The 19,107-nt window shown below is 41.2% G+C and overlaps 1 protein-coding gene across 4 annotated transcripts in view; it reads left to right on the plus strand.

Moving 5' to 3' along the window:
* The window catches only part of ndrg3a (ndrg family member 3a), a 50,358-nt gene extending 32,719 nt beyond the window's left edge, over window positions 1-17,639 (plus strand). For 2 of the 4 annotated variants that reach the window (XM_047346881.1, XM_047346880.1), the window contains 14 exons: window positions 6,205-6,310; window positions 6,412-6,532; window positions 7,162-7,224; window positions 7,321-7,381; window positions 9,458-9,544; window positions 10,041-10,097; window positions 11,442-11,545; window positions 11,753-11,818; window positions 11,905-11,956; window positions 12,059-12,106; window positions 12,194-12,229; window positions 12,314-12,365; window positions 14,971-15,009; window positions 15,505-17,639. In XM_047346881.1, coding sequence (XP_047202837.1) covers window positions 6,205-6,310; window positions 6,412-6,532; window positions 7,162-7,224; window positions 7,321-7,381; window positions 9,458-9,544; window positions 10,041-10,097; window positions 11,442-11,545; window positions 11,753-11,818; window positions 11,905-11,956; window positions 12,059-12,106; window positions 12,194-12,229; window positions 12,314-12,365; window positions 14,971-15,009; window positions 15,505-15,680 — 1,068 coding nt within the window. In that variant the 3' untranslated portion in view covers window positions 15,681-17,639. Of the gene's footprint in view, window positions 1-750; window positions 1,161-6,204; window positions 6,311-6,411; window positions 6,533-7,161; window positions 7,225-7,320; window positions 7,382-9,457; window positions 9,545-10,040; window positions 10,098-11,441; window positions 11,546-11,752; window positions 11,819-11,904; window positions 11,957-12,058; window positions 12,107-12,193; window positions 12,230-12,313; window positions 12,366-14,970; window positions 15,010-15,504 lie in introns of those variants that run through there. The other 2 variants (XM_047346883.1, XM_047346882.1) reach the window with 2 other exon arrangements.
* Window positions 17,640-19,107: the final 1,468 nt, after the last annotated feature.

Below are 19,107 nucleotides of genomic sequence, written 5' to 3' on the forward strand. Positions count from 1 at the left end.
ACCCATTTTTGCCCTTTAAAATTTCACCTTCTGCGCTGTGTCTGATTGGCTGAAGTGAGCAGCCTGTGTCAGACGGAGGCGTGACGCCCTGCCCTACTAGCTGCCGTACACGGACAGAGGAGAGATCCATAAACTATCTGGATCAGATGACTAAGCAGGAAGTTTAGAGGACAAAAATCCTGATCATGCATGGTTAAGGTTCTGGAGATGAAATAGCTTCTTGTTTCCTTTTTCTAGTCCAAATGGAACATAAGTCAAGCCTTCGTTGAATTAATTATTTGTATATTCATCTGCACAACAGTGTCGTGTAAAATCTGGTTTAAACGACTCCCTTTCAGTATAGCGTTATTCTAATTAACTTGCAGGTCATTAAGTGGGTCTAAATGCATCCATTCACAGGGGGATATTTCTTGTCTCAAAGTTAAGGTCATTCACATCCCTCCCAGCAGCGACTGTGGAACCTTGGCCATGAGCGGCCATTTTACTGATGCTAAAAACAACGCAGGGCAAGCCGTCAAAGTCAGCCACCTCCCTGCCTCTCCTCTTCATCAAAAACATGATGTCAGCAGCCTTTCAATATTCCTGGACTGCTTTTGCATCCCTTGCACCCCTTCACCCCTCTTCCACTCAGTTTTCCTCCTCCTCCTCCTGATGCTCCTCGAAGACCCACCCTCTCCCACCACCCACCTGACCCTCTGCAGTCCAATTAGATGCAGCCTTGGCTGAATACACGAACGCACTGTGACTACCAAGCACAATCCGCAGTCTCACTCTCCTCCTCGTCCGTCTCCTTTCCTGCTCTTTTTCCCACCACTTCCCCGTCTCTCTTGCTCTTTCTGCATCTCATCCACCTCCCCTCCTCCACACTCCTTCTGTTTTCATTCAAGTTGTTTTCCCGTGTCGTTCTTGCTCGCACGGTTCTGTCTTTCTCTTTTCCTCCGTTGTCGCTGCTGCTGCTGCTCTGGCAGCCTCACCCTACATCCCTCCCATCCAACCAAAACCACCGCCTCCCTCCTCTTCCTCCTCCTTCTCCTTTTGGAGATCTTAAAAGCTGCTCTGCACACGCTTCCACATAGCATAACACACGCCTCTCCTTGCGTGGGTAAAACATGTCAACTGTCCTGGACCTGGAGCAGATTTCATATGCTGGGAATGATGCGGTGAGTGACTAACGTGTCTAAACCCCTAGTTGGGTCTTTAGAGGAGAGCAGATGAGAGGCATTATTGTGCACTTTTTCAAAAGACAAACTGTTAGTAGCTCATTGGGTCTGTCCTGGATTGCAGTTGCTAGAACAAGGTGAACGTTTGCTAGGTGTGTTTGCACCCACAGGTCGCACAGTGCCCTTTTGTGCAGCCTGTGCTGAATAAACTTGCCCTGGGTGTGGTGATGCATTTTGAAAACTGTGTTGCAGGGTACATGTGTGTTGCTGTAGGAGAACATGTTTTGCTCTGCTATCAGTCTAAAGTGCACTCCTGCATTGTGTTCCCTATTCATCCATCACTAAAAAGAGGCAAAGGGAGGGAGGTCATTCACCCCAACACACACTGTGGCAGCAACACATTAAAAACCTCTGCTGCTCCCCCTTCCCTGCAGAGTCATTGGGTTTGTAGCTCCAGCACACTGCTGCGATGTGCCACATAAGTGTATCATGGGGGCTGCAGGAGGGGAGGACCACCATATCCCTTTAGAATAGGCACAGAACACATGGATGTTTGTTTGTGTCTGCATGCAACCGTTCAGTGGTTCATACCTGGGGTTGATGTTGTTCCTAGCTGGACGAGGAAAAGGTATTGATGACCGAGGCATTGCGGAAAGATGATGAGCATGGTATCTCTATTTTGCACCCCACCTCAGTCACTATAGTTCTGTTTGAGCAAAGAATCATTTCTAACCTTTTTGTAACCCAGGAACATACTGATACTTCTGTTTCAAGCAAAGAAATATGCCTGATATTCCTACAATCCACCTAAAGCAGGCAGGAGTAGATATCAGTGTCCTTCGTTTCCCAGCTTAGTCCAGCCTCATGTTTTTTCCTCCTATAGCTCAATGTGCTGAATCACAAGTGTCATTCCAATATCAGTGTGGACAATTTCCCAAAGGACATTCCATGCATTCAAACTTCACTTGTCAATAATATATTTGACCAGTAGGAATGGGAGATATGGAATTACACTTATAATTTCTTTAAAAATTGCTAATGATTTCATTTATATTTTAAAATATAGAATGTGGAGAAGTAGTTTGAACAGCAAAGGTTAAAATCTGAATCTAAATTTTCTTTATCCTTATAAAGGATAATTTCCCATCCCTATTGACCTGTTAGATGGACTGCCACAGTCAACCTGGATCTTAATGACGGAGATCGTAAAGCTCAGGGAGAACTCTGGAGACATCATGATGTTGGAACGGAAACAGGCGTTTAAATGTTGTCTTAATCTCTCTGGGAGATTGGTGAGAGAAAGTAGAGTCCGGCAATACTCCTAGCAGGTCAAATATGGCAAAATCTGTTTTTGCACGTAAATGCTAACAGGATCGGGATTATTATGTGATTCCTTTATTAAATGTGGGATTAGAAACTGTTTCCTCTACCAAGGAACCTGCAGCACATTTGTTTTTCTTTTTTTTTTTTTATAAAGTATTAGAAGAAGAAAAAAAATGTCTGAATTTGTTAGAATCGACTAGCCAGACCTAAAAATTATTTTAAATCCGTGTCGGCCAGGAAAAGCTGGATTGGTCCATCCCTAAAGACATTTAACTCCTTCGCTGCGAGGATGTGCTCCTGTCCTCTTGTGTTGCTGTGTACGTTCTACAGAGCAGGTCCAGATAATTACAGCGGTCACCGCCTTCAGGGCAATGCCAGTCCTGCCTCAAAGAAAATCAGCCAGGTACAGGCTGATCAGTTCATCTCTAGTACAAACATACATGTTTGTGTTCAGAAACGTGATGAGAGACTTGAAGCATGAATCAATAGCACTTTAAGCCAGATAGAAATCTCTTTGTCTCCCTTCCTTCTTCATTCCTCTTCTACATTAGAGCTGGGTTACTGCTGGAAATGACATGAGAAATGAAAGTGATGCACTCCTTCTGTTTTAAGCCACAGTTAGCCTCTTGTCTCTTGTCTCTCCCACTGCTTTCACGCTCTATTTCCTCCCATCTACTTCCCGGCTGTCTCTTGATCCGTCTATCCCATCTTCACCCTGGTTCCTCCCACGGACCTTTTCGTTTCATATCAGCGGTGCGGTGCATGTTCCTGCTCTTTCTGCTACACAAACATTCACACACAGCAGAAGATTTGTGTACTTGTCCTTGACTCTGTCCTTGTTTAGAAATGAGCATTCTGCAGCAACGTGGCCGTGGAGACAGTTTTTCCATCTATAACCCGTTGTTTTGCCACACCATGTGCAAAGGCTTCGCATGAAGGCAGGAATCCTCCCTCAGGGTTTATTTGATCTCATAATGATGGATCATGTTCAGTATTGGTTCATTTGCCACAAATTTCTAATACCACACTGCATCTTTAATCTTTGGTGTGAAAGCTTATCTCTGTTTGACTCCCACTCTAATGTAAAGATAATTTTCCCTTGATCAGCTCTGACCAACAATCAGCTGATTCTTTTTCTCAATGTATCACTAAGGTGTCCCATCTTTACGGTCAAGTCATCTCTGTCCGTCACAGTCAGGATCATCTCCTTTCCTCCTGTGTTGCTGTGTCCGTTATACACAGCAGATCCAATTGATTACAGCAGCCACTGCCTTCAGGATTAGCCTCCATCTAATCTGAAGTGTTCACAACACATGTGCTTCACATATTCTCTAAATGCTGCTAGGAGTCCACGAGCCAGCAGAGCCACGCAGTCAGAATCACGCTGGCTTACGATCTGTTGTCCTTAACGTGGGTTTCTAGTTCACTCAGGCTTTTTCTCTTCATTATTGATGACCAGTGGGCCTTGGGACCGGGGCGGCTGATGGGCCCCACTCGCCGCTCTGTGCGGCTCACACGCCCTCAGATGTATGGAGCTGCATCATGCAGAGTGTTGCTTGCAGGATCGCTTCATGCTGACCTTGAGACATCTGTTTGGTTGTCGGGATATGATGATTCTGTGAATCACAGGGAGGCCCGGGAAATTGCTGCGTCACTTCTTAACATCTCGCTGAATTACATGAACACTGTTGATGCGTTGATTCTTTGTTTAGCACTTTTTTTGGCATCCTTAAGTCACATTTTTCCTCATCTGACACAAACGTGGGGCTTCCCAGTTGATGATGAAGAAATAAGAGAGAAAAACGCAGGCGTGCTCTCTTTAAATTTAATTTCTTTCTGCAAAGCCATTGGGCTAAAGCACATGATGCCGACATTTTTGCAGAGTCATCCCGGTGAAAGCAGTTTCAGTGTCCTGAACAATACTGTTGCTTATTTTGCCAAATGAAAAGGGTTGTGCAGCCTGCCCTTTTCACCGCTTTGTGTCTTCGAGGGCTCAGAACCTAAAAGATGCATGCTCTGCATACCCGATTTGTAAACACTTGAGTGTGTCCTTTTGGACTCAGACTTTATGAATGAGTTTGTTAGAACTTGCTTATTGTCGCTGCCAATGATGAATCAAATCACCTGGTGAGATCATCTTAATTTAAAGATAAAAAAGAAATATCTGGCTGCTTTTACTGAAATTTATCATTTAAAAAACATCCAGAGGCACATTAACAAACACACACACACACATAAACGGTCATAGATTATATTAAAGGGAAAAAAACGCAATAAAAAAAATAACTGGTCCTAAACATTGACAGTATTAGTGCTAATATAACTATCTGGGTAATCTGTTTAAGGTGTACTAATTTCCTATTCTATAAAGTTATGAGAATACATTTATCAAGCAGAATTTGTAACCGAGTTGTTGTACTCCAACATTAGACTTGACCAAATAAAGATGCCAATGAAAGCAGATACTACAGACACAGAAAACCTGATCATTAACATGCGAGTAAAAAGCCTTAAACAACCTGGTGTTTTAACTCTTCATTTAGCTGGATATTTTCTTTTGCTCTATACTTGGGTTTATGTTATTTATGTTTAAGACAAAACAAGTGTTGAAATGCATTTTTTAACATCCAAGAGAAAAATGTCAGAAATGTGAGGGCAGCAAAATGAACCCACTGCACCTTCTGATCCAAACCAGCAGAAAAAGTAACGGACTGGGGAGGTTTTAAAAAACGTGACAATGATTCAGACTATGAAGGACAAATTTCCTAAAGTCATTACTGAAAAAGAATATGGTGTAGTGATTTAGGGTTTTCCCAGTTTTCATGTCTAAATTAATAGTGATGTAAGTTGAAAAGTTTGGTTCAGTCTTGGACCTTTGTGTCCATGTTTGGAGGGATGTTTCCTACCTTGCTTAGGTTGCCAGCACAGTGGTAAAAACAAACCAGTCTGGGTCAGTACAACCAAGCAGTAGATTGAAAAGTATAACTGATAACCTTGATTACTAAATTAATAATATTTGAGGTAAAATGTATTACTTTTGTTTTCCAGTTCAATTTCTATTTTAATGGGTTGGCAACTAAATTTCAATGTCAAAATCGATACCTTATAACTATGTTTAGACTGAATCAGATCTTTGTTCTCCTTAGTGCATATGTGATCAAAACTCCAAAAATTAAATCAATTATGAAAGCAGTACATATAAAACCAAAAAATATGTTGAAACACACCTGCAGGAAATAAATTCAGTTTCTTGCCTTGTCTGTATTAAAGGTTTGATTGTTTGGCCATGGTTAGCACTAGCTTGTACTAACTAGCACAAACAACCTGGTTCTCTAGTGTGAGCTAAAGCCTTTAACACAACCCACTGACATCCTAACATTTCTTCCTTCATTCAGTGAAGTCTCGTCAGGTAGTTGTATAGTTCAAAATGGTGGTCTGTGAAGAATGTCTCTTCTCTAACCCAACAAACTGGGGTCACAGTTTTTGTCCCAGCAAAGTAAACCCACCATTTGGGTTAGAGAAACAACCCGGCAGCGGTTTGTGTGGTAGGTTCATCCACAGGCAACATGAACGTCTGGGGGACTTCTGTTGTAACCTTGCTGCAGACGGAGTTGTTTTTCTAGAATTATTGTTTAAATCTGAAAGAAAGTCTTGACTGTTTGCACCCCTCGAGGTGTTGTTCCTTTCATCCAGAGCTCATTTCTCCTCTCCTTGGTTGCAGGAGCATGATGTTGAGACTCCACACGGTGTTCTCCATGTGACGATGAGAGGCGTTCCCAAGGGCAACAGACCCGTCATCCTCACCTATCACGACATCGGGCTCAACCGTGAGTCAGCCTAAACGTGTTCACTGATGTCCTACCCTCCAGGATAGATGACGGGGTTTGCTTTTTAACTTGTCGGATGTGTCCATCTGGTCTTTTTTTAGACAAGTCTTGCTTCAACACCCTGTTCAACTACGAGGACATGCAGGAGATCACCCAGCACTTTGCTGTGGTCCATGTGGATGCACCCGGCCAGCAGGAGGGTGCGCCTCCCTTCCCCAGTGGGTGAGCGTCACAGCGGGTTCATTTACTAATGAAACATTTTCGCTGGTCTGTCATTCATATTTTTCAAGAATGAACCTCCTTCAATTTGTAAATTTATAATAAACTTATTTTCTCTGATTAACTGAAAGATAAGTAAACTGCCTTCAGAAACTATTCATATTCCAATAACTGTTTGAAATACTGTCACATTAATATTCGGTGTATTTTATTAGGGTTTTATATTATAGACCAAGACAAAGTGGTGCATAGCTGAGAAGTGGAGAAACATGATTTAAAAAAAGAGTCTTTACAATATGTTGCAAGCATTTGTATTGAGCGTCCTTTACTCTAATGCCCCTAAATATAATCCAAGTTAGTAAACTGATTCCACATGTGCAAACTTGTCCTCAACATACAGCCTGAGCTGCAGAGGACTGGTTTACATATTCATATGTCAGAATAGCCAGTTAAAAACCATGTATCAGTTTCAATCCACTTTTCAGTTATTCAAAATCCAAATAAAATACATTGAGGTTGATGGCTGTAACATGACATGATGTTTAAAAAAAAAAGATCTAAGTGTATGAATAATTTTGCAAGACACTAAAAATGTCTGTTTACAACTTACACTGCCTCTCATCTGTCTGCAGATACCATTACCCTACCATGGACGAGCTGGCTGAAATGCTGCCTTCTGTGATGACTCAGCTGAAGTGAGCGTCTTCCCTGTTGTTGGCTGATTAATGGTGTGGTGCAAGTGTTTGGATGTTTTGTATCTTGAATGCTACAGTAACCTCTTGTTTCTGTAGGGTCAACAGTGTGATCGGCATCGGTGTAGGAGCAGGAGCTTACGTCCTCACCCGCTTTGCAGTGAGTCCTCCGCATTGATACTTTTGATTTAGCTTTGAGCACAACCTGCTGTCTCACCTGAGGTTTTCAGACCAAACGGCTTGTTACACATTAAACATTACATCCTCTTATCAAACCTACACAGGGCATCAGGTTGCTGTTATGGTGCTATTCACCCATGATGAATCACCTTTAAGATTCCCTCCTTTTTAGTACGCCTGGTTTCTGTGCTAACTTAAGTCAAGTTAAAATTAGCACAATCTAGCAGAAAGCTCTGGAGGAGTGAGGAAGTACTGACAGATGAATAATGAAAAGAGAGGATGGTAATATAGGGAAGTGCAGAGATCTAAGAATAGCAACAGTCTCTCTCAGGACAGTCGGTGCTTGTTTAAAAGTGGGGAAAAAAATGGAAACCTTGATTTGGAAACATGTTTGCCTTAACAGGTTGGAAAGAAAATATGTTTACCTGGGATGGACAGAGTGGCTCACACTGCTCTGCGTTTTGTATTTGGCCGAAAGCAGCATCTGCAGCATCCACTCGATATTGAGCAAGATAGATCCTGTATTTCCCCAGACAGACTCTCTCTGCCTCCAGGCAATTTTAAGCCTTCATTTAGAGTCCCAGCACTTGAGCTTTCAGATCTTCATTTAAACCAACAGATGTGCTTTACTTCTTCATGGGTTTTATCAGTGTCTTCATTTTGTAACTGTTTGCTTTCAAACATTTAAACATATAATTCTGATTTTTTGCTGTTTGCTTCTTGTTCCCATGCCCAGATTAACACACATTTACTTGAAAAAAAATAGAAATGAATTTATTTTCCTCAAATAGCCTCCTAAAATAAACATAGTCATAGCAAAGCCTCCAGCTTAAATGTGAGCTTTTGGGGCAATGATTTATATAGTGATGTATTCAGGAGATATTTTGTCTCAGAATGACTGCTTGTAATAAAAAGTCTAGCAGCATTCAGGTTAGACATTGCAATTTCTGTTTTGGTTTTGACCAGCATTTTTACCATGATGTCCACGTGCAGGCATCCAACCATTGTCACCAGAATAACCTACTTTATATTGGAGTGCTTTGTACTGGTTGTGTAGAACATGGTAGAAGTGAGTGGACAGCAGCTGGAAGACCCACCTTATCAGTACACGTTTTATTCAGGAGGGTTTACCTCTATGCAAAATTACGGCAGTCTTCTCACATGTTGTTTTTCAGCTTTTAATTTAATACTACACACGTAGTAAATGGGTGAGAAATTCAAATACTTAAATACAATAAGATTATAGCTACAGTCATATGTTACCTCATTTATTGATCTTAGACGGTAAGAAAAATGCTGTTACACCAGCAGCTTTTATTGTAGGTAAACATGCAGGGGAAATGAAGAGCCCAATGATATATTTAATGTTATCCACAGGCTGATGGAAGACGCATACAAAAGAAGAACTTCACATTTTCTTATATTAGAAACTTTGTGCCCATAAAGAACATCAGCTGTTATCTCAGTGGTCTGGCTGCTGACTCACTACTAGAACAACTTTTGCATGCCATGGCATGAACTGTGTTGTGTGCTTGTCCCTCAATTGCCTATTGGTTGTTCCTATCTTTGAAATCTAGTTTTCCCCTGTTTAATAATCTTGGTGTTTCTAACAGAGAGATAAAGTGGGACTTTTAGCTGCTTCCATTCACTGCTTCTATGCTTATTGGGTGAGAGGAAATCGTAGGGTCTTTGAGGAAAGTAAGAGTGCTTTTTGTGCTGCCAATAAGTGGCCACACTTTCATTAGAATTTTTTCCCATCATAAAGGCCTTTTTCTTTTTTAAGAAAACAATCGGTTTTACAGGAATAAACAGCGGTGCTCCGTAGTCGCAGACGAGATGTCATCCTCCATACATGTTAGTATTTTTCCCATTTAGAAAGGCGTGGCATGGCTCCAAAGACTCTTTTTGTGTCAGAAAGGTGCTTTTTGAAATGACCTATCTGCTTTGAGATACGGTGAAAGGTTGATAGAAATTCATTTGTTTAATGATTCAAACTTTCTCTCTCTAAAATACGAGGCCTAGTGCACTACAATCACTTTAATCCTGTCCTTTCCAGCTGAACAACCCCAGCCTTGTTGAAGGACTGGTTCTGATCAACGTCGACCCGTGTGCAGAAGGATGGATTGATTGGGCAGCTTCGAAGGTCAGTTCTCCAACTTCACCAGAGAACCTGGAAAGACATTTTGTTTGAAATTCAAGCAAAATGTTCTCAATATATGATAAATACAGAGTTGATTTGTAACCAGAATTAAAATATTTACTAATCAAGTACAACAAAAAATATCATTTATTCCCTCATCATGCTGAGTTTCAGACGCATTAGATGGGGCTGATACAATCTTCTGAAGGGCTGTTCTTCCAACAGACCTCACATTAATATATGACCTTCTTAAGCCACACTTTCTTATAGGACACTCACGCTAAAACACACAGTAGGCAGTGTTTGTTGTTTAATGAAGTACATTTAAGTTATGACTCAGCCATTCATGCTGTTTATTATTGTCGCACAAGCTAAATGGTGCTTTTCTGTGTATTTGTGCTCTGAGTACAAAAAGTGGATCTCTAAGAAAGTGTAAAAACACACTAACAAAGTGATAATATGCATGTTACAATGACCTGTCTCTGCTGGCTGTGTGTAGCTGTCTGGATGGACCAGTAACTTGGTGGATATCGTCATGGCTCACCACTTCAGCACTGTGAGTACTTACTGTGGTTTCTCTTGATGCTTCTGTTTATCACTGACGCAGTGAGGCAGCACCTGGAGTGCAGGAGGCTTTTTCTCTAGAAGCCAGAAGTTTTATCTATCTTGTTGTACCAGATATTTGCTAGTAATGTCTTTAACATGTAGAGAGGTAGATCATGACCTGCTAAAAGCAAACACTCATCTAACAGTGCTATAAATGACCCCACTATACAAAAATATGCAGCTGCTCAAGTGAATCAACAATGCAAATGCATTCACCTCCCTGCACAGTTGTTATATATGACTTCCTGTACTTTGTGGTATATTTTACATTTCTATGATTCATTTTATTGGGGGTTTTTGTGTTCGACCATCCCAAAGTAATGCATAATTGTGACGCCAAAGAAAACCTGGACATGGTTTTATTTTTTAAAAAGTATTAATCTGAAAAGTGAAGCTGCAGAGATCCGCAGCTCAGGTGGGAGGATCTGTTGACAAGACAACTTTTATATACTCCTCAAGAACAGAGAAAGTAGTTGTCTCTACCAGGGGTGCGATAACTAAATGACATCATTCTGTTCTTGCAGCTTGTTCTTAACATTTTTAACCTTTTTTCTGGCGTAGTGAAATATGAGGTGGGCTTGCAGCATCAATTACACTGTTCTGTACAAATCTGGCCTTTATGGAAGAGTGGCCACGCAAAGCTAAAAGGAGTCATGTTTGCTGTTTGCAACAAGACATGTGGTGGACGAAGCAAACACGTGGAAGACGTTTCTTTGATCACATGAAACCAAATGTGAACTTTTTGGCCTGCATGTTGTGGTGGAAAAAAACGTATTTTTAAATTAGAAAATGACCAAACGATGAGAACACTCAAACAGTTTATTAAAACTTGAAGCAAGTGAGAGCAACTGAATATAAAGCATCAAGCTGCTCTGGCAGTCAGAGCTCAATCACTCATATTTATAAAACACTCGTTTATAGAATGTGGTTTTTTCTTGTAAAATAAAGGCGACAAGCTGGGCGTAAGCCCCTCACTGGAATATTCCGTTTTAACAAAGTGGGTGAAACGGAAATTGTTCTACAATTGGACCGTTTAATTGCGTGCACACAGTGGGTGTGATTACTTTAGGGCACACTAGCAGGACAAGAATACAATTTGTTACGACAATGTAAAAATCTACAAACTTAAACCTGCACATCACCCTGAACACACCACAGTGAAACATGGTAGTGGCAGCATGATGCTGAGGGTGGCAACATGTGCAACATTTCAAGGGGTATGATTAATGTAGTGCAAGGAACCGTAAAATGTATTTAGTTTTATTTGTATTAGTGTAAGTAATCTGTTTTTCAGGATGAGCTGACAGAAAACCAGGAGCTGATCCAGACCTACCGCCTGCACATTGCCCAAGACATCAACCAGGACAACCTGGCCCTGTTTTGTGGCTCCTACCAGTAGTAGGTTCAAGGAAATGAATACACTCAATGAATGTGTTTTCTTCTTCTTCTCCTTTATTTGTCCACACATTTTGTTTTTGGTCTAAACTTAATGAAGTGCTCCCAATAATCCAACTCTGAAATCCACAGCTGAGGTCAACGCAAATTTAGAATTTCTAGTTCCTTGCTTAGGGTCACATAGTTTCATCCTCGTTACTTTGTCTCCAGCCGCCGAGACCTTGAGATTGAGAGGCCCATCGTGGGGTTGAATGAGGATACAGTGAACACACTAACGTAAGTGTTGAGACTGAGTTGGTACTGGTCTGTTTTCTTCAGAGTACAGCATTACCTTAGATGTTTTTTTTCATCATCTGCTCCAGATGCCCTGCGTTACTGGTGGTTGGTGACACATCACCTGCTGTTGAGGCTGTGGTAGGTTACAGTTTCAGTGATGCAAGGTGTTCTAGGAAGAAAAAAAAAGGAAAATCCGTAATAATTTACTTCTTCTTCTTTAACAACATCTCTGTGTTTCAGGTGGAGTGCAATTCCAGGTTAAATCCCACCAAGACCACGCTGCTAAAGGTGAAAGATCCTGTTATTTAGAATAAATTAAACTGATATTTTAAAGGTAAAAAGGCTGTATTAATAAGACTAATAATAATCCTTTAGATGGCTGATTGTGGAGGCTTGCCACAAGTCGTGCAGGTTAGTTTTTTTTACTTTTTAGAAACGTAACATCCACCTTTATTACTTAAGGTATGCTCTCATCGTTGCTTTTTCTCTTTGCAGCCAGGGAAGCTTGCTGAAGCATTCAAGTACTTTGTTCAGGGCATGGGATATAGTAAGTAAACAGTTGTTCTTTTTTATGTGTCAAAGGTCGAAAAACATGTAAACAAATATAGTAACTGGTTCAAACTAGTTGACTTTGTAGTCACTTGCAAGCCGCTTTGGAATGACGTTCTTGTGGTTCAGGTTGGTCTTTGTTTACCACTTGAATTTCCTGTTGACGTGAGCAACATTACAAAAGACCCTTAAGCTGGCGGTTGTTTTCACTGCAGCCTTTTGGTAAACAACCCGTCCGAAGGGGGGGTCGGGGGTGGATTGGGATGTGTCCAGGAGGGCATGAAAAAAAGGCGATCTTTTGTCAGCCCCGTTACGGAGAAACAGCCTCTTGAACTCATGCTAATATAATTTCCTCTGTGCTCTTTGCAGCGTGCACCACTCACAGCTCTCAGTAGGTGAGGATTGTGTCTAAAATCACACTCGGTGTGCTGAACAGTGTTCCTGTTCAGCAGAGAGTGGGTGTTGAAAGTGACCCTTTGATCTTTCTTGGTGTGCTATTCCTTTTTTATATACAACTAGTTACTGATGCACTCTCCTTTGAGGGAGAGTCACGTCTTGTAGTTAAACGGGTCTCCAGGTTTTACTATCTGTAATTACAAAACAAAAAGAGAAAAAGGTGACTGTGACCCACGAGTGGATGACACGATGACTGTAGGTTGTGCTTTCCTTTCTCACACAGAAAACCTCTGTATTCAGTGCCCTACAAAATTATTCATAACAATTACCATTTTTACATTTTGTCAACATGGCAGCCAAAAAACCTTGATGTGTTTTGCTCAGATTTTGTGGGAAAGGTCAACACAAGTCAACTAGTAGGGGATAATTAAATAATACAGGTTTTTTGATGTTTTTTTACAAATAAAATGCTGAAGTGCACTTTTATTCAGCTGCTCTGACTCAATACACTGTAGAACCATCTTTCACTGAAGTATCTCTGCCAGCAATTTACACCTACAGCTGAAATGTTTGCCCATTATTCTTTTCAAAATAGCTCCGGCTCTGTCAGACTGGACGGAAACTGTCTGCGAACATCAGTTTTCAGGTCTTTTCAGGCTACAAATTCTCATTAGGATGTAGGTCTAGACTTTGACTGGGCCAGTCTAACACATGAATATGCTTGGAGCTACACCACTCTGTTTCAGATCAGGCTGAATGTTTAGAGTTGTTTTCCTGCTGGAAGGTGACGTTCTGCCCCATTCTCAAGTGTTTCGCAGCGTTTAATGGGTTTTGTTCCTGTATTGCCCTGTATTTAGCTCCATCCGTCTTCCCATCAACTCTGACCAGCTTCCCTATCTCTCTTGAAGAAAGCATCTCCACAGCATCATGTTGCCACCACCATGTTTCACTATTCCATGGATAGTGTGTTCAGAGGGTGTTAATTTTCTGCCACATATAGTGTTTTTGGCACACTAACCAAATAGTTCACTTTTGGATTCTTCAGACCAGATCACCTTTTTCCACATTTGCTGTGTTCATTACATGGCTTGTGGCAAACATCTTATGGCTTTCTTTCAACAAAGACTTGCTTCTTGCCATTTATCCATAAAGGCTAGGTTTATGGAGTGCACAAGTAACAATTGTCCTGTTGACAGATTCTCCTTTGGAGCTCTCTGCAGCTCCTCCAGAGTTACCACCGGGCATTGGCTGTCTCTCAGGATAATGCTCTGTTTGCCCAACCTGTCAGTTTAGGTGGCCAACCAAGTCTTGGTAGGTTTGCAGTTGTCCCATGCAGATGATGAATTGAAGAGTGCTTTGTTAGATGTTGAAAACTGGGATTTTGTTTTATAACTTAACTCTGCTCCTTGGTCTTCGTGATGATGTGTGTTCTCAAATGCTCTCTAATAAACCTCTGAGGCCTTCACAGAACAGCTAGATTAAATTAAACACGCTGTTCACTTATTAGGTGATTTCAGAGGGCAAGTAGTTTCAATGGATTGCATTAAGATGTATCAAGAGTAATGAATACAAATGCACACCACACTTTTCAGATTTTTCCTTGTAAAAAAGAAAACCTGGATAATTGTTTTTCCTCTACAGTTATGCAGCTGTTTTCTGTTGGTCTGTCACCAATAAAACACATTTTGATGCAACGTGACAAAATGTGAACAACTTCAACCGGTATGAACACTATTCCAGGGCGCCATATGTGGGAATCTCTTAATGTCAGTTCACTTTTGCTCTTTGTTGCTCTCACTGTGGGAGACAGCACAGGGTGGGGCCAGTGCCTTAGGGTTGCTTTAAAGCTCGTCGAGTCCACCTATTGAGTAAATGTCACTGCAGGATTAGAGCAGATTAAAAAGGTTGTTTTCATGCAGAGCAAGTGTGCAAAATAAAACTCAGCACCTCAGCTTGATTTTCCTCATTAACACATTGGGACAGTGTGAAATGCAACAGGAAATGACCAAAGCCTATAGGAAATAACCCTGAGAAGTGTGCACACATGCTATGATTTCTTAGCTCTTGTTGCTAGCGAACTGCTGTTTGTCCCAATCCACTGCTGAGCTCAAACAAAGCCTCCATTATAAACAAAAAGCAACATCAGATGTATCTTTTCACACCTCCTTTTCTCCTGTCTTCCCTCCTTCTTCTATTATTGCCTTCAGTTCCCTATGTTCTCCTCAGTCACCTGAGCAACGAATCAGGTACTGGACTCCTGAGCAGAGACTCTACCAGGAGACTATGAACCAAAATGGCCTCTTAAGCTTCTACAGTGACTGAATGTGAATCTATGCAGAAAGCTCCTCAGAGAGCTCTTTTTAGATGTTTCTATCTACATTTTAGAGTACCTTTTGCATACATTCATCTCCCTGTAGGAGCTCAGTTCTTTCAGCTAGCATGTCCTACTCCAGTGTCGTGCCTCTGCATGGCCTGCTGCTGCTGCTGCTGCTGCAAATGCCATGTTCTGTTGTATTGTTGTCATTTTTCTTTTGGTGGACACATTCAACAGTTCTCAGTCACACATCTTTTTTATTTTATCCTGCTCAGTTATTATCTGAGAATTGCTTGCATGGATAAGCGTTTTTCTGTTGTTTCTGCATTCCTGCGTCATTCCGGTCTGTCTGTGTGTGTGTGTGTGTGTGTGTGTGTGTGTGAGTTGAATATTAACATCTGTTGTATTTTTTCCCTCCCTGTTTCAGTGCCGTCAGCAGGAATGACTCGCCTGGCTCGCTCACGCACCACCTCCTCCTCCAGCATCGCCTCCATGGAGAGCAGCCGCAGCCGCAACAACATCAGCAGCCTGCTGGAGGGCAACGGCGCCGCCGGGACCCTGGACAGCCAGGTGACACCCCAGACCATGGAGGTGTCTTGTTAAACCCCACCTCACCTCTGTGCACACTCCCATAGTAATTTATATGTCCCCTCTCTCCGCCATCTCTTTTTCTCTCTCATCCTGCTCCCAAGCAACTCAACGCCAGGGGAGTGTGTGTGATTAGAAAGGAGGATCTAATAATATATTAACAGATGCATATTAGAGGATATGTTATACATATATATTGTCAAAGTCAAAATACTAACATGAACCATGAGTCCATTCAGATGTTGGATATTTAAATGTTTAAACCATGGGATTGAGTCAGCTATTTAACCTTGTATTTATTTTGTCTTTGTTTTAAAACTCTTCACACATTGTAGAAATACTTTTTTTTTAATTCCTAACACGGATTTTCCACAAATTGTGAGTCACTGAGTTTCTGTTTTTAAACCTACTGTAATGCATATAAGTCACAAAGTACACAAGTGTTCATAAACCGCACAGATGCTTGTTGGTATACGGTGGCGCTCTGAAGTGTGCACAGCCCTGTTAAAAAAGAAGGTATTAGTGATGTAAAATAATGAGACCCTGATCAATCATTTTAATGTTGTTTCTACATATAATGTGACATTTACCCTGTACGATTATAAAGAAAAACAAATCTTTTCTTTAATTTAGTCTTCTTGCCATCCATTGTACCAAACCTGAGCATATCCTATGTTGAAGCTATAGTTTGGAACCTGGTTACAAAGGTTTTAAAGTGTCTCATTGTACAAAGGTAGCAGTCAGGACAAGGGTGCAAATAGTTCCATAGCATTATTTAGATGCCATGGCAGAGTGAAGCAAGTCATAAATAACTGGAGTGACAATCAGCGGTCAGGAAGGGTAGCAGAAGGTCAAAAGTACATTTCTAACTGGGGCCTCTTGTGTTCCCTATAGATCTAGACCTAGGAGTAGGATTGTGAGACAGAAGCTGGCTGAAACCTTTCAAAACAAAATTGGACAATATGTGATGGTCAGATGGAACTAACCTGGTTCATGATTTGAAAAAGTTTGTTTAGCACCAAACCAACACTGCATTTCACCATAGAACACTTTGTCCATAGTGAAAGTTGGTGTTGGCAGCGTTATACTCTTTCCTGCTGCTGGGAGTGAAGTTTTTATCAAAGTGGATGAAATTATGAAGAGTTCCGAATGCCGGTCAGTTTTGACTGAAAACTGTTAGGTGCCTGTTGGAAAGCTGAAGATGAAGAGGAATTTTATTTTTAGTGTCACTGGTCCAAGCATATTTCTAAATCCACGTCACCGTCCAGAACTGAATCTGACAGAAAATCTGTGGACTCACCTGAAAAGGACTGTGGACAAAACCTGATAGATTTGGAAGCCTTTTCCAAGCCAGGGAGTGGGGGCGAATGCTGCCAGATCAAGACGAGGGAAACTGAGACTGAATGCCGAAATTAAATCAAAGCCTGCTTTTACGATGTTTTACTACAAGAGTGAGCATACTTATTCAACCAGGTTATTGCAGCTTTTTTAAATTTCCTTCTTACTGATTTATTGGTTTTCAGTTAAATTGTACAGGATAAAAGACGGAAAAAAATTGAAAGAATTTATCTTGTTTAGTTTTCATTATTTTACATCACAAAAATCTAGCGTGTAACAGACACACTTTTTAGAGCCACTGCAGCAGCGGTGTCAAATCTTGACAGCAGACTAAGTGAGACAGATGATACACCAACAGATCGTTGCAACTTGTAGCACAAGTGAGATCTTTCTAGAAAGCTGCTTTTGAACGTCACCCGTTCAGCTAAGATTTCTCTTTGTGATCGAACTCACCAACTTTGTGTTTTTTTGTTTTTTCTTCTACACTGTGTTGATGTTTGTGTTCAGCTGAATGGATTTTTCAGTGCTGCTTCACCAGCCTTTAACAAATGTGTTAAGAGTCCTGTCACATAGGGGCCAAGAACTGTCTGCTAATTCAGCCCATTTCTACTACTACTGAATAAAGGTTCAAGACAAGCACACGTCTAGTGTTTTTTCTTTTTTTATATGCCAGCAAGTTGCCAGCATTTTTCTCCCAATAAATGCAAACAAACAGTTTGTTCATTCATGTTTAAATGAACCAACAAACAGAAAGTATACATCAGAGCAGTAGGTTCTAGTATTTGAGTCTTGTTAGTGGAAAAGCAAGGTGACAGCGGTGAAATTGTTTCCAACCGCACATGCTCTTATTTCCTTTCTTAGTGCTAACTGCTGCTGTCACAAATGGGGCCGTCTATATTTAGCACACAATGAAAAAACATTGATCAGCTGCTTTTCAAAAGAGACCGACTTCAGAAGGAGATAATGTGCAGAGTGGAACAAAAACAATCTGTATGCAGGAATGTTCTAGTTTTCTCTGTATGACACAATTCTGCGTTATAATGAAATAAGATTTATCTCCATTCTTTACTATTTTTTTGTGCGCCCCTGTGTTAATGAAGCCATAGTTTGCAGAGCTTGATTGACCCATAATTAGTGATCAGTTTGATGATTTACAGGTCCTTCTCAAAATATTAGCATATTGTGATAAAGTTCATTATTTTCCATAATGTAATGATGAAAATTTAACATTCATATATTTTAGATTCATTGCACACTAACTGAAATATTTCAGGTCTTTTATTGTCTTAATACAGATGATTTTGGCATACAGCTCATGAAAACCCAAAATTCCTATCTCACAAAATTAGCATATTTCATCTGACCAATAAAAGAAAAGTGTTTTTAATACAAAAAACGTCAACCTTCAAATAATCATGTACAGTTATGCACTCAATACTTGGTCGGGAATCCTTTTGCGGAAATGACTGCTTCAATGCGGCGTGGCATGGAGGCAATCAGCCTGTGGCACTGCTGAGGTCTTATGGAGGCCCAGGATGCTTCGATAGCGGCCTTTAGCTCATCCAGAGTGTTGGGTCTTGAGTCTCTCAACGTTCTCTTCACAATATCCCACAGATTCTCTATGGGGTTCAGGTCAGGAGAGTTGGCAGGCCAATTGAGCACAGTGATACCATGGTCAGTAAACCATTTACCAGTGGTTTTGGCACTGTGAGCAGGTGCCAGGTCGTGCTAAAAAATGAAATCTTCATCTCCATAAAGCTTTTCAGCAGATGGAAGCATGAAGTGCTCCAAAATCTCCTGATGGCTAGCTGCATTGACCCTGCCCTTGATAAAACACAGTGGACCAACACCAGCAGCTGACACGGCACCCCAGACCATCACTGACTGTGGGTACTTGACACTGGACTTCTGGCATTTTGGCATTTCCTTCTCCCCAGTCTTCCTCCAGACTCTGGCACCTTGATTTCTGAATGACATGCAGAATTTGCTTTCATCCGAAAAAAGTACTTTGGACCACTGAGCAACAGTCCAGTGCTGCTTCTCTGTAGCCCAGGTCAGGCGCTTCTGCCGCTGTTTCTGGTTCAAAAGTGGCTTGACCTGGGGA

Source organism: Girardinichthys multiradiatus, chromosome 20 (genome assembly GCF_021462225.1).
Source record: "Girardinichthys multiradiatus isolate DD_20200921_A chromosome 20, DD_fGirMul_XY1, whole genome shotgun sequence".
In the NCBI taxonomy this organism is placed as follows: Eukaryota; Metazoa; Chordata; class Actinopteri; order Cyprinodontiformes; family Goodeidae; genus Girardinichthys; species Girardinichthys multiradiatus.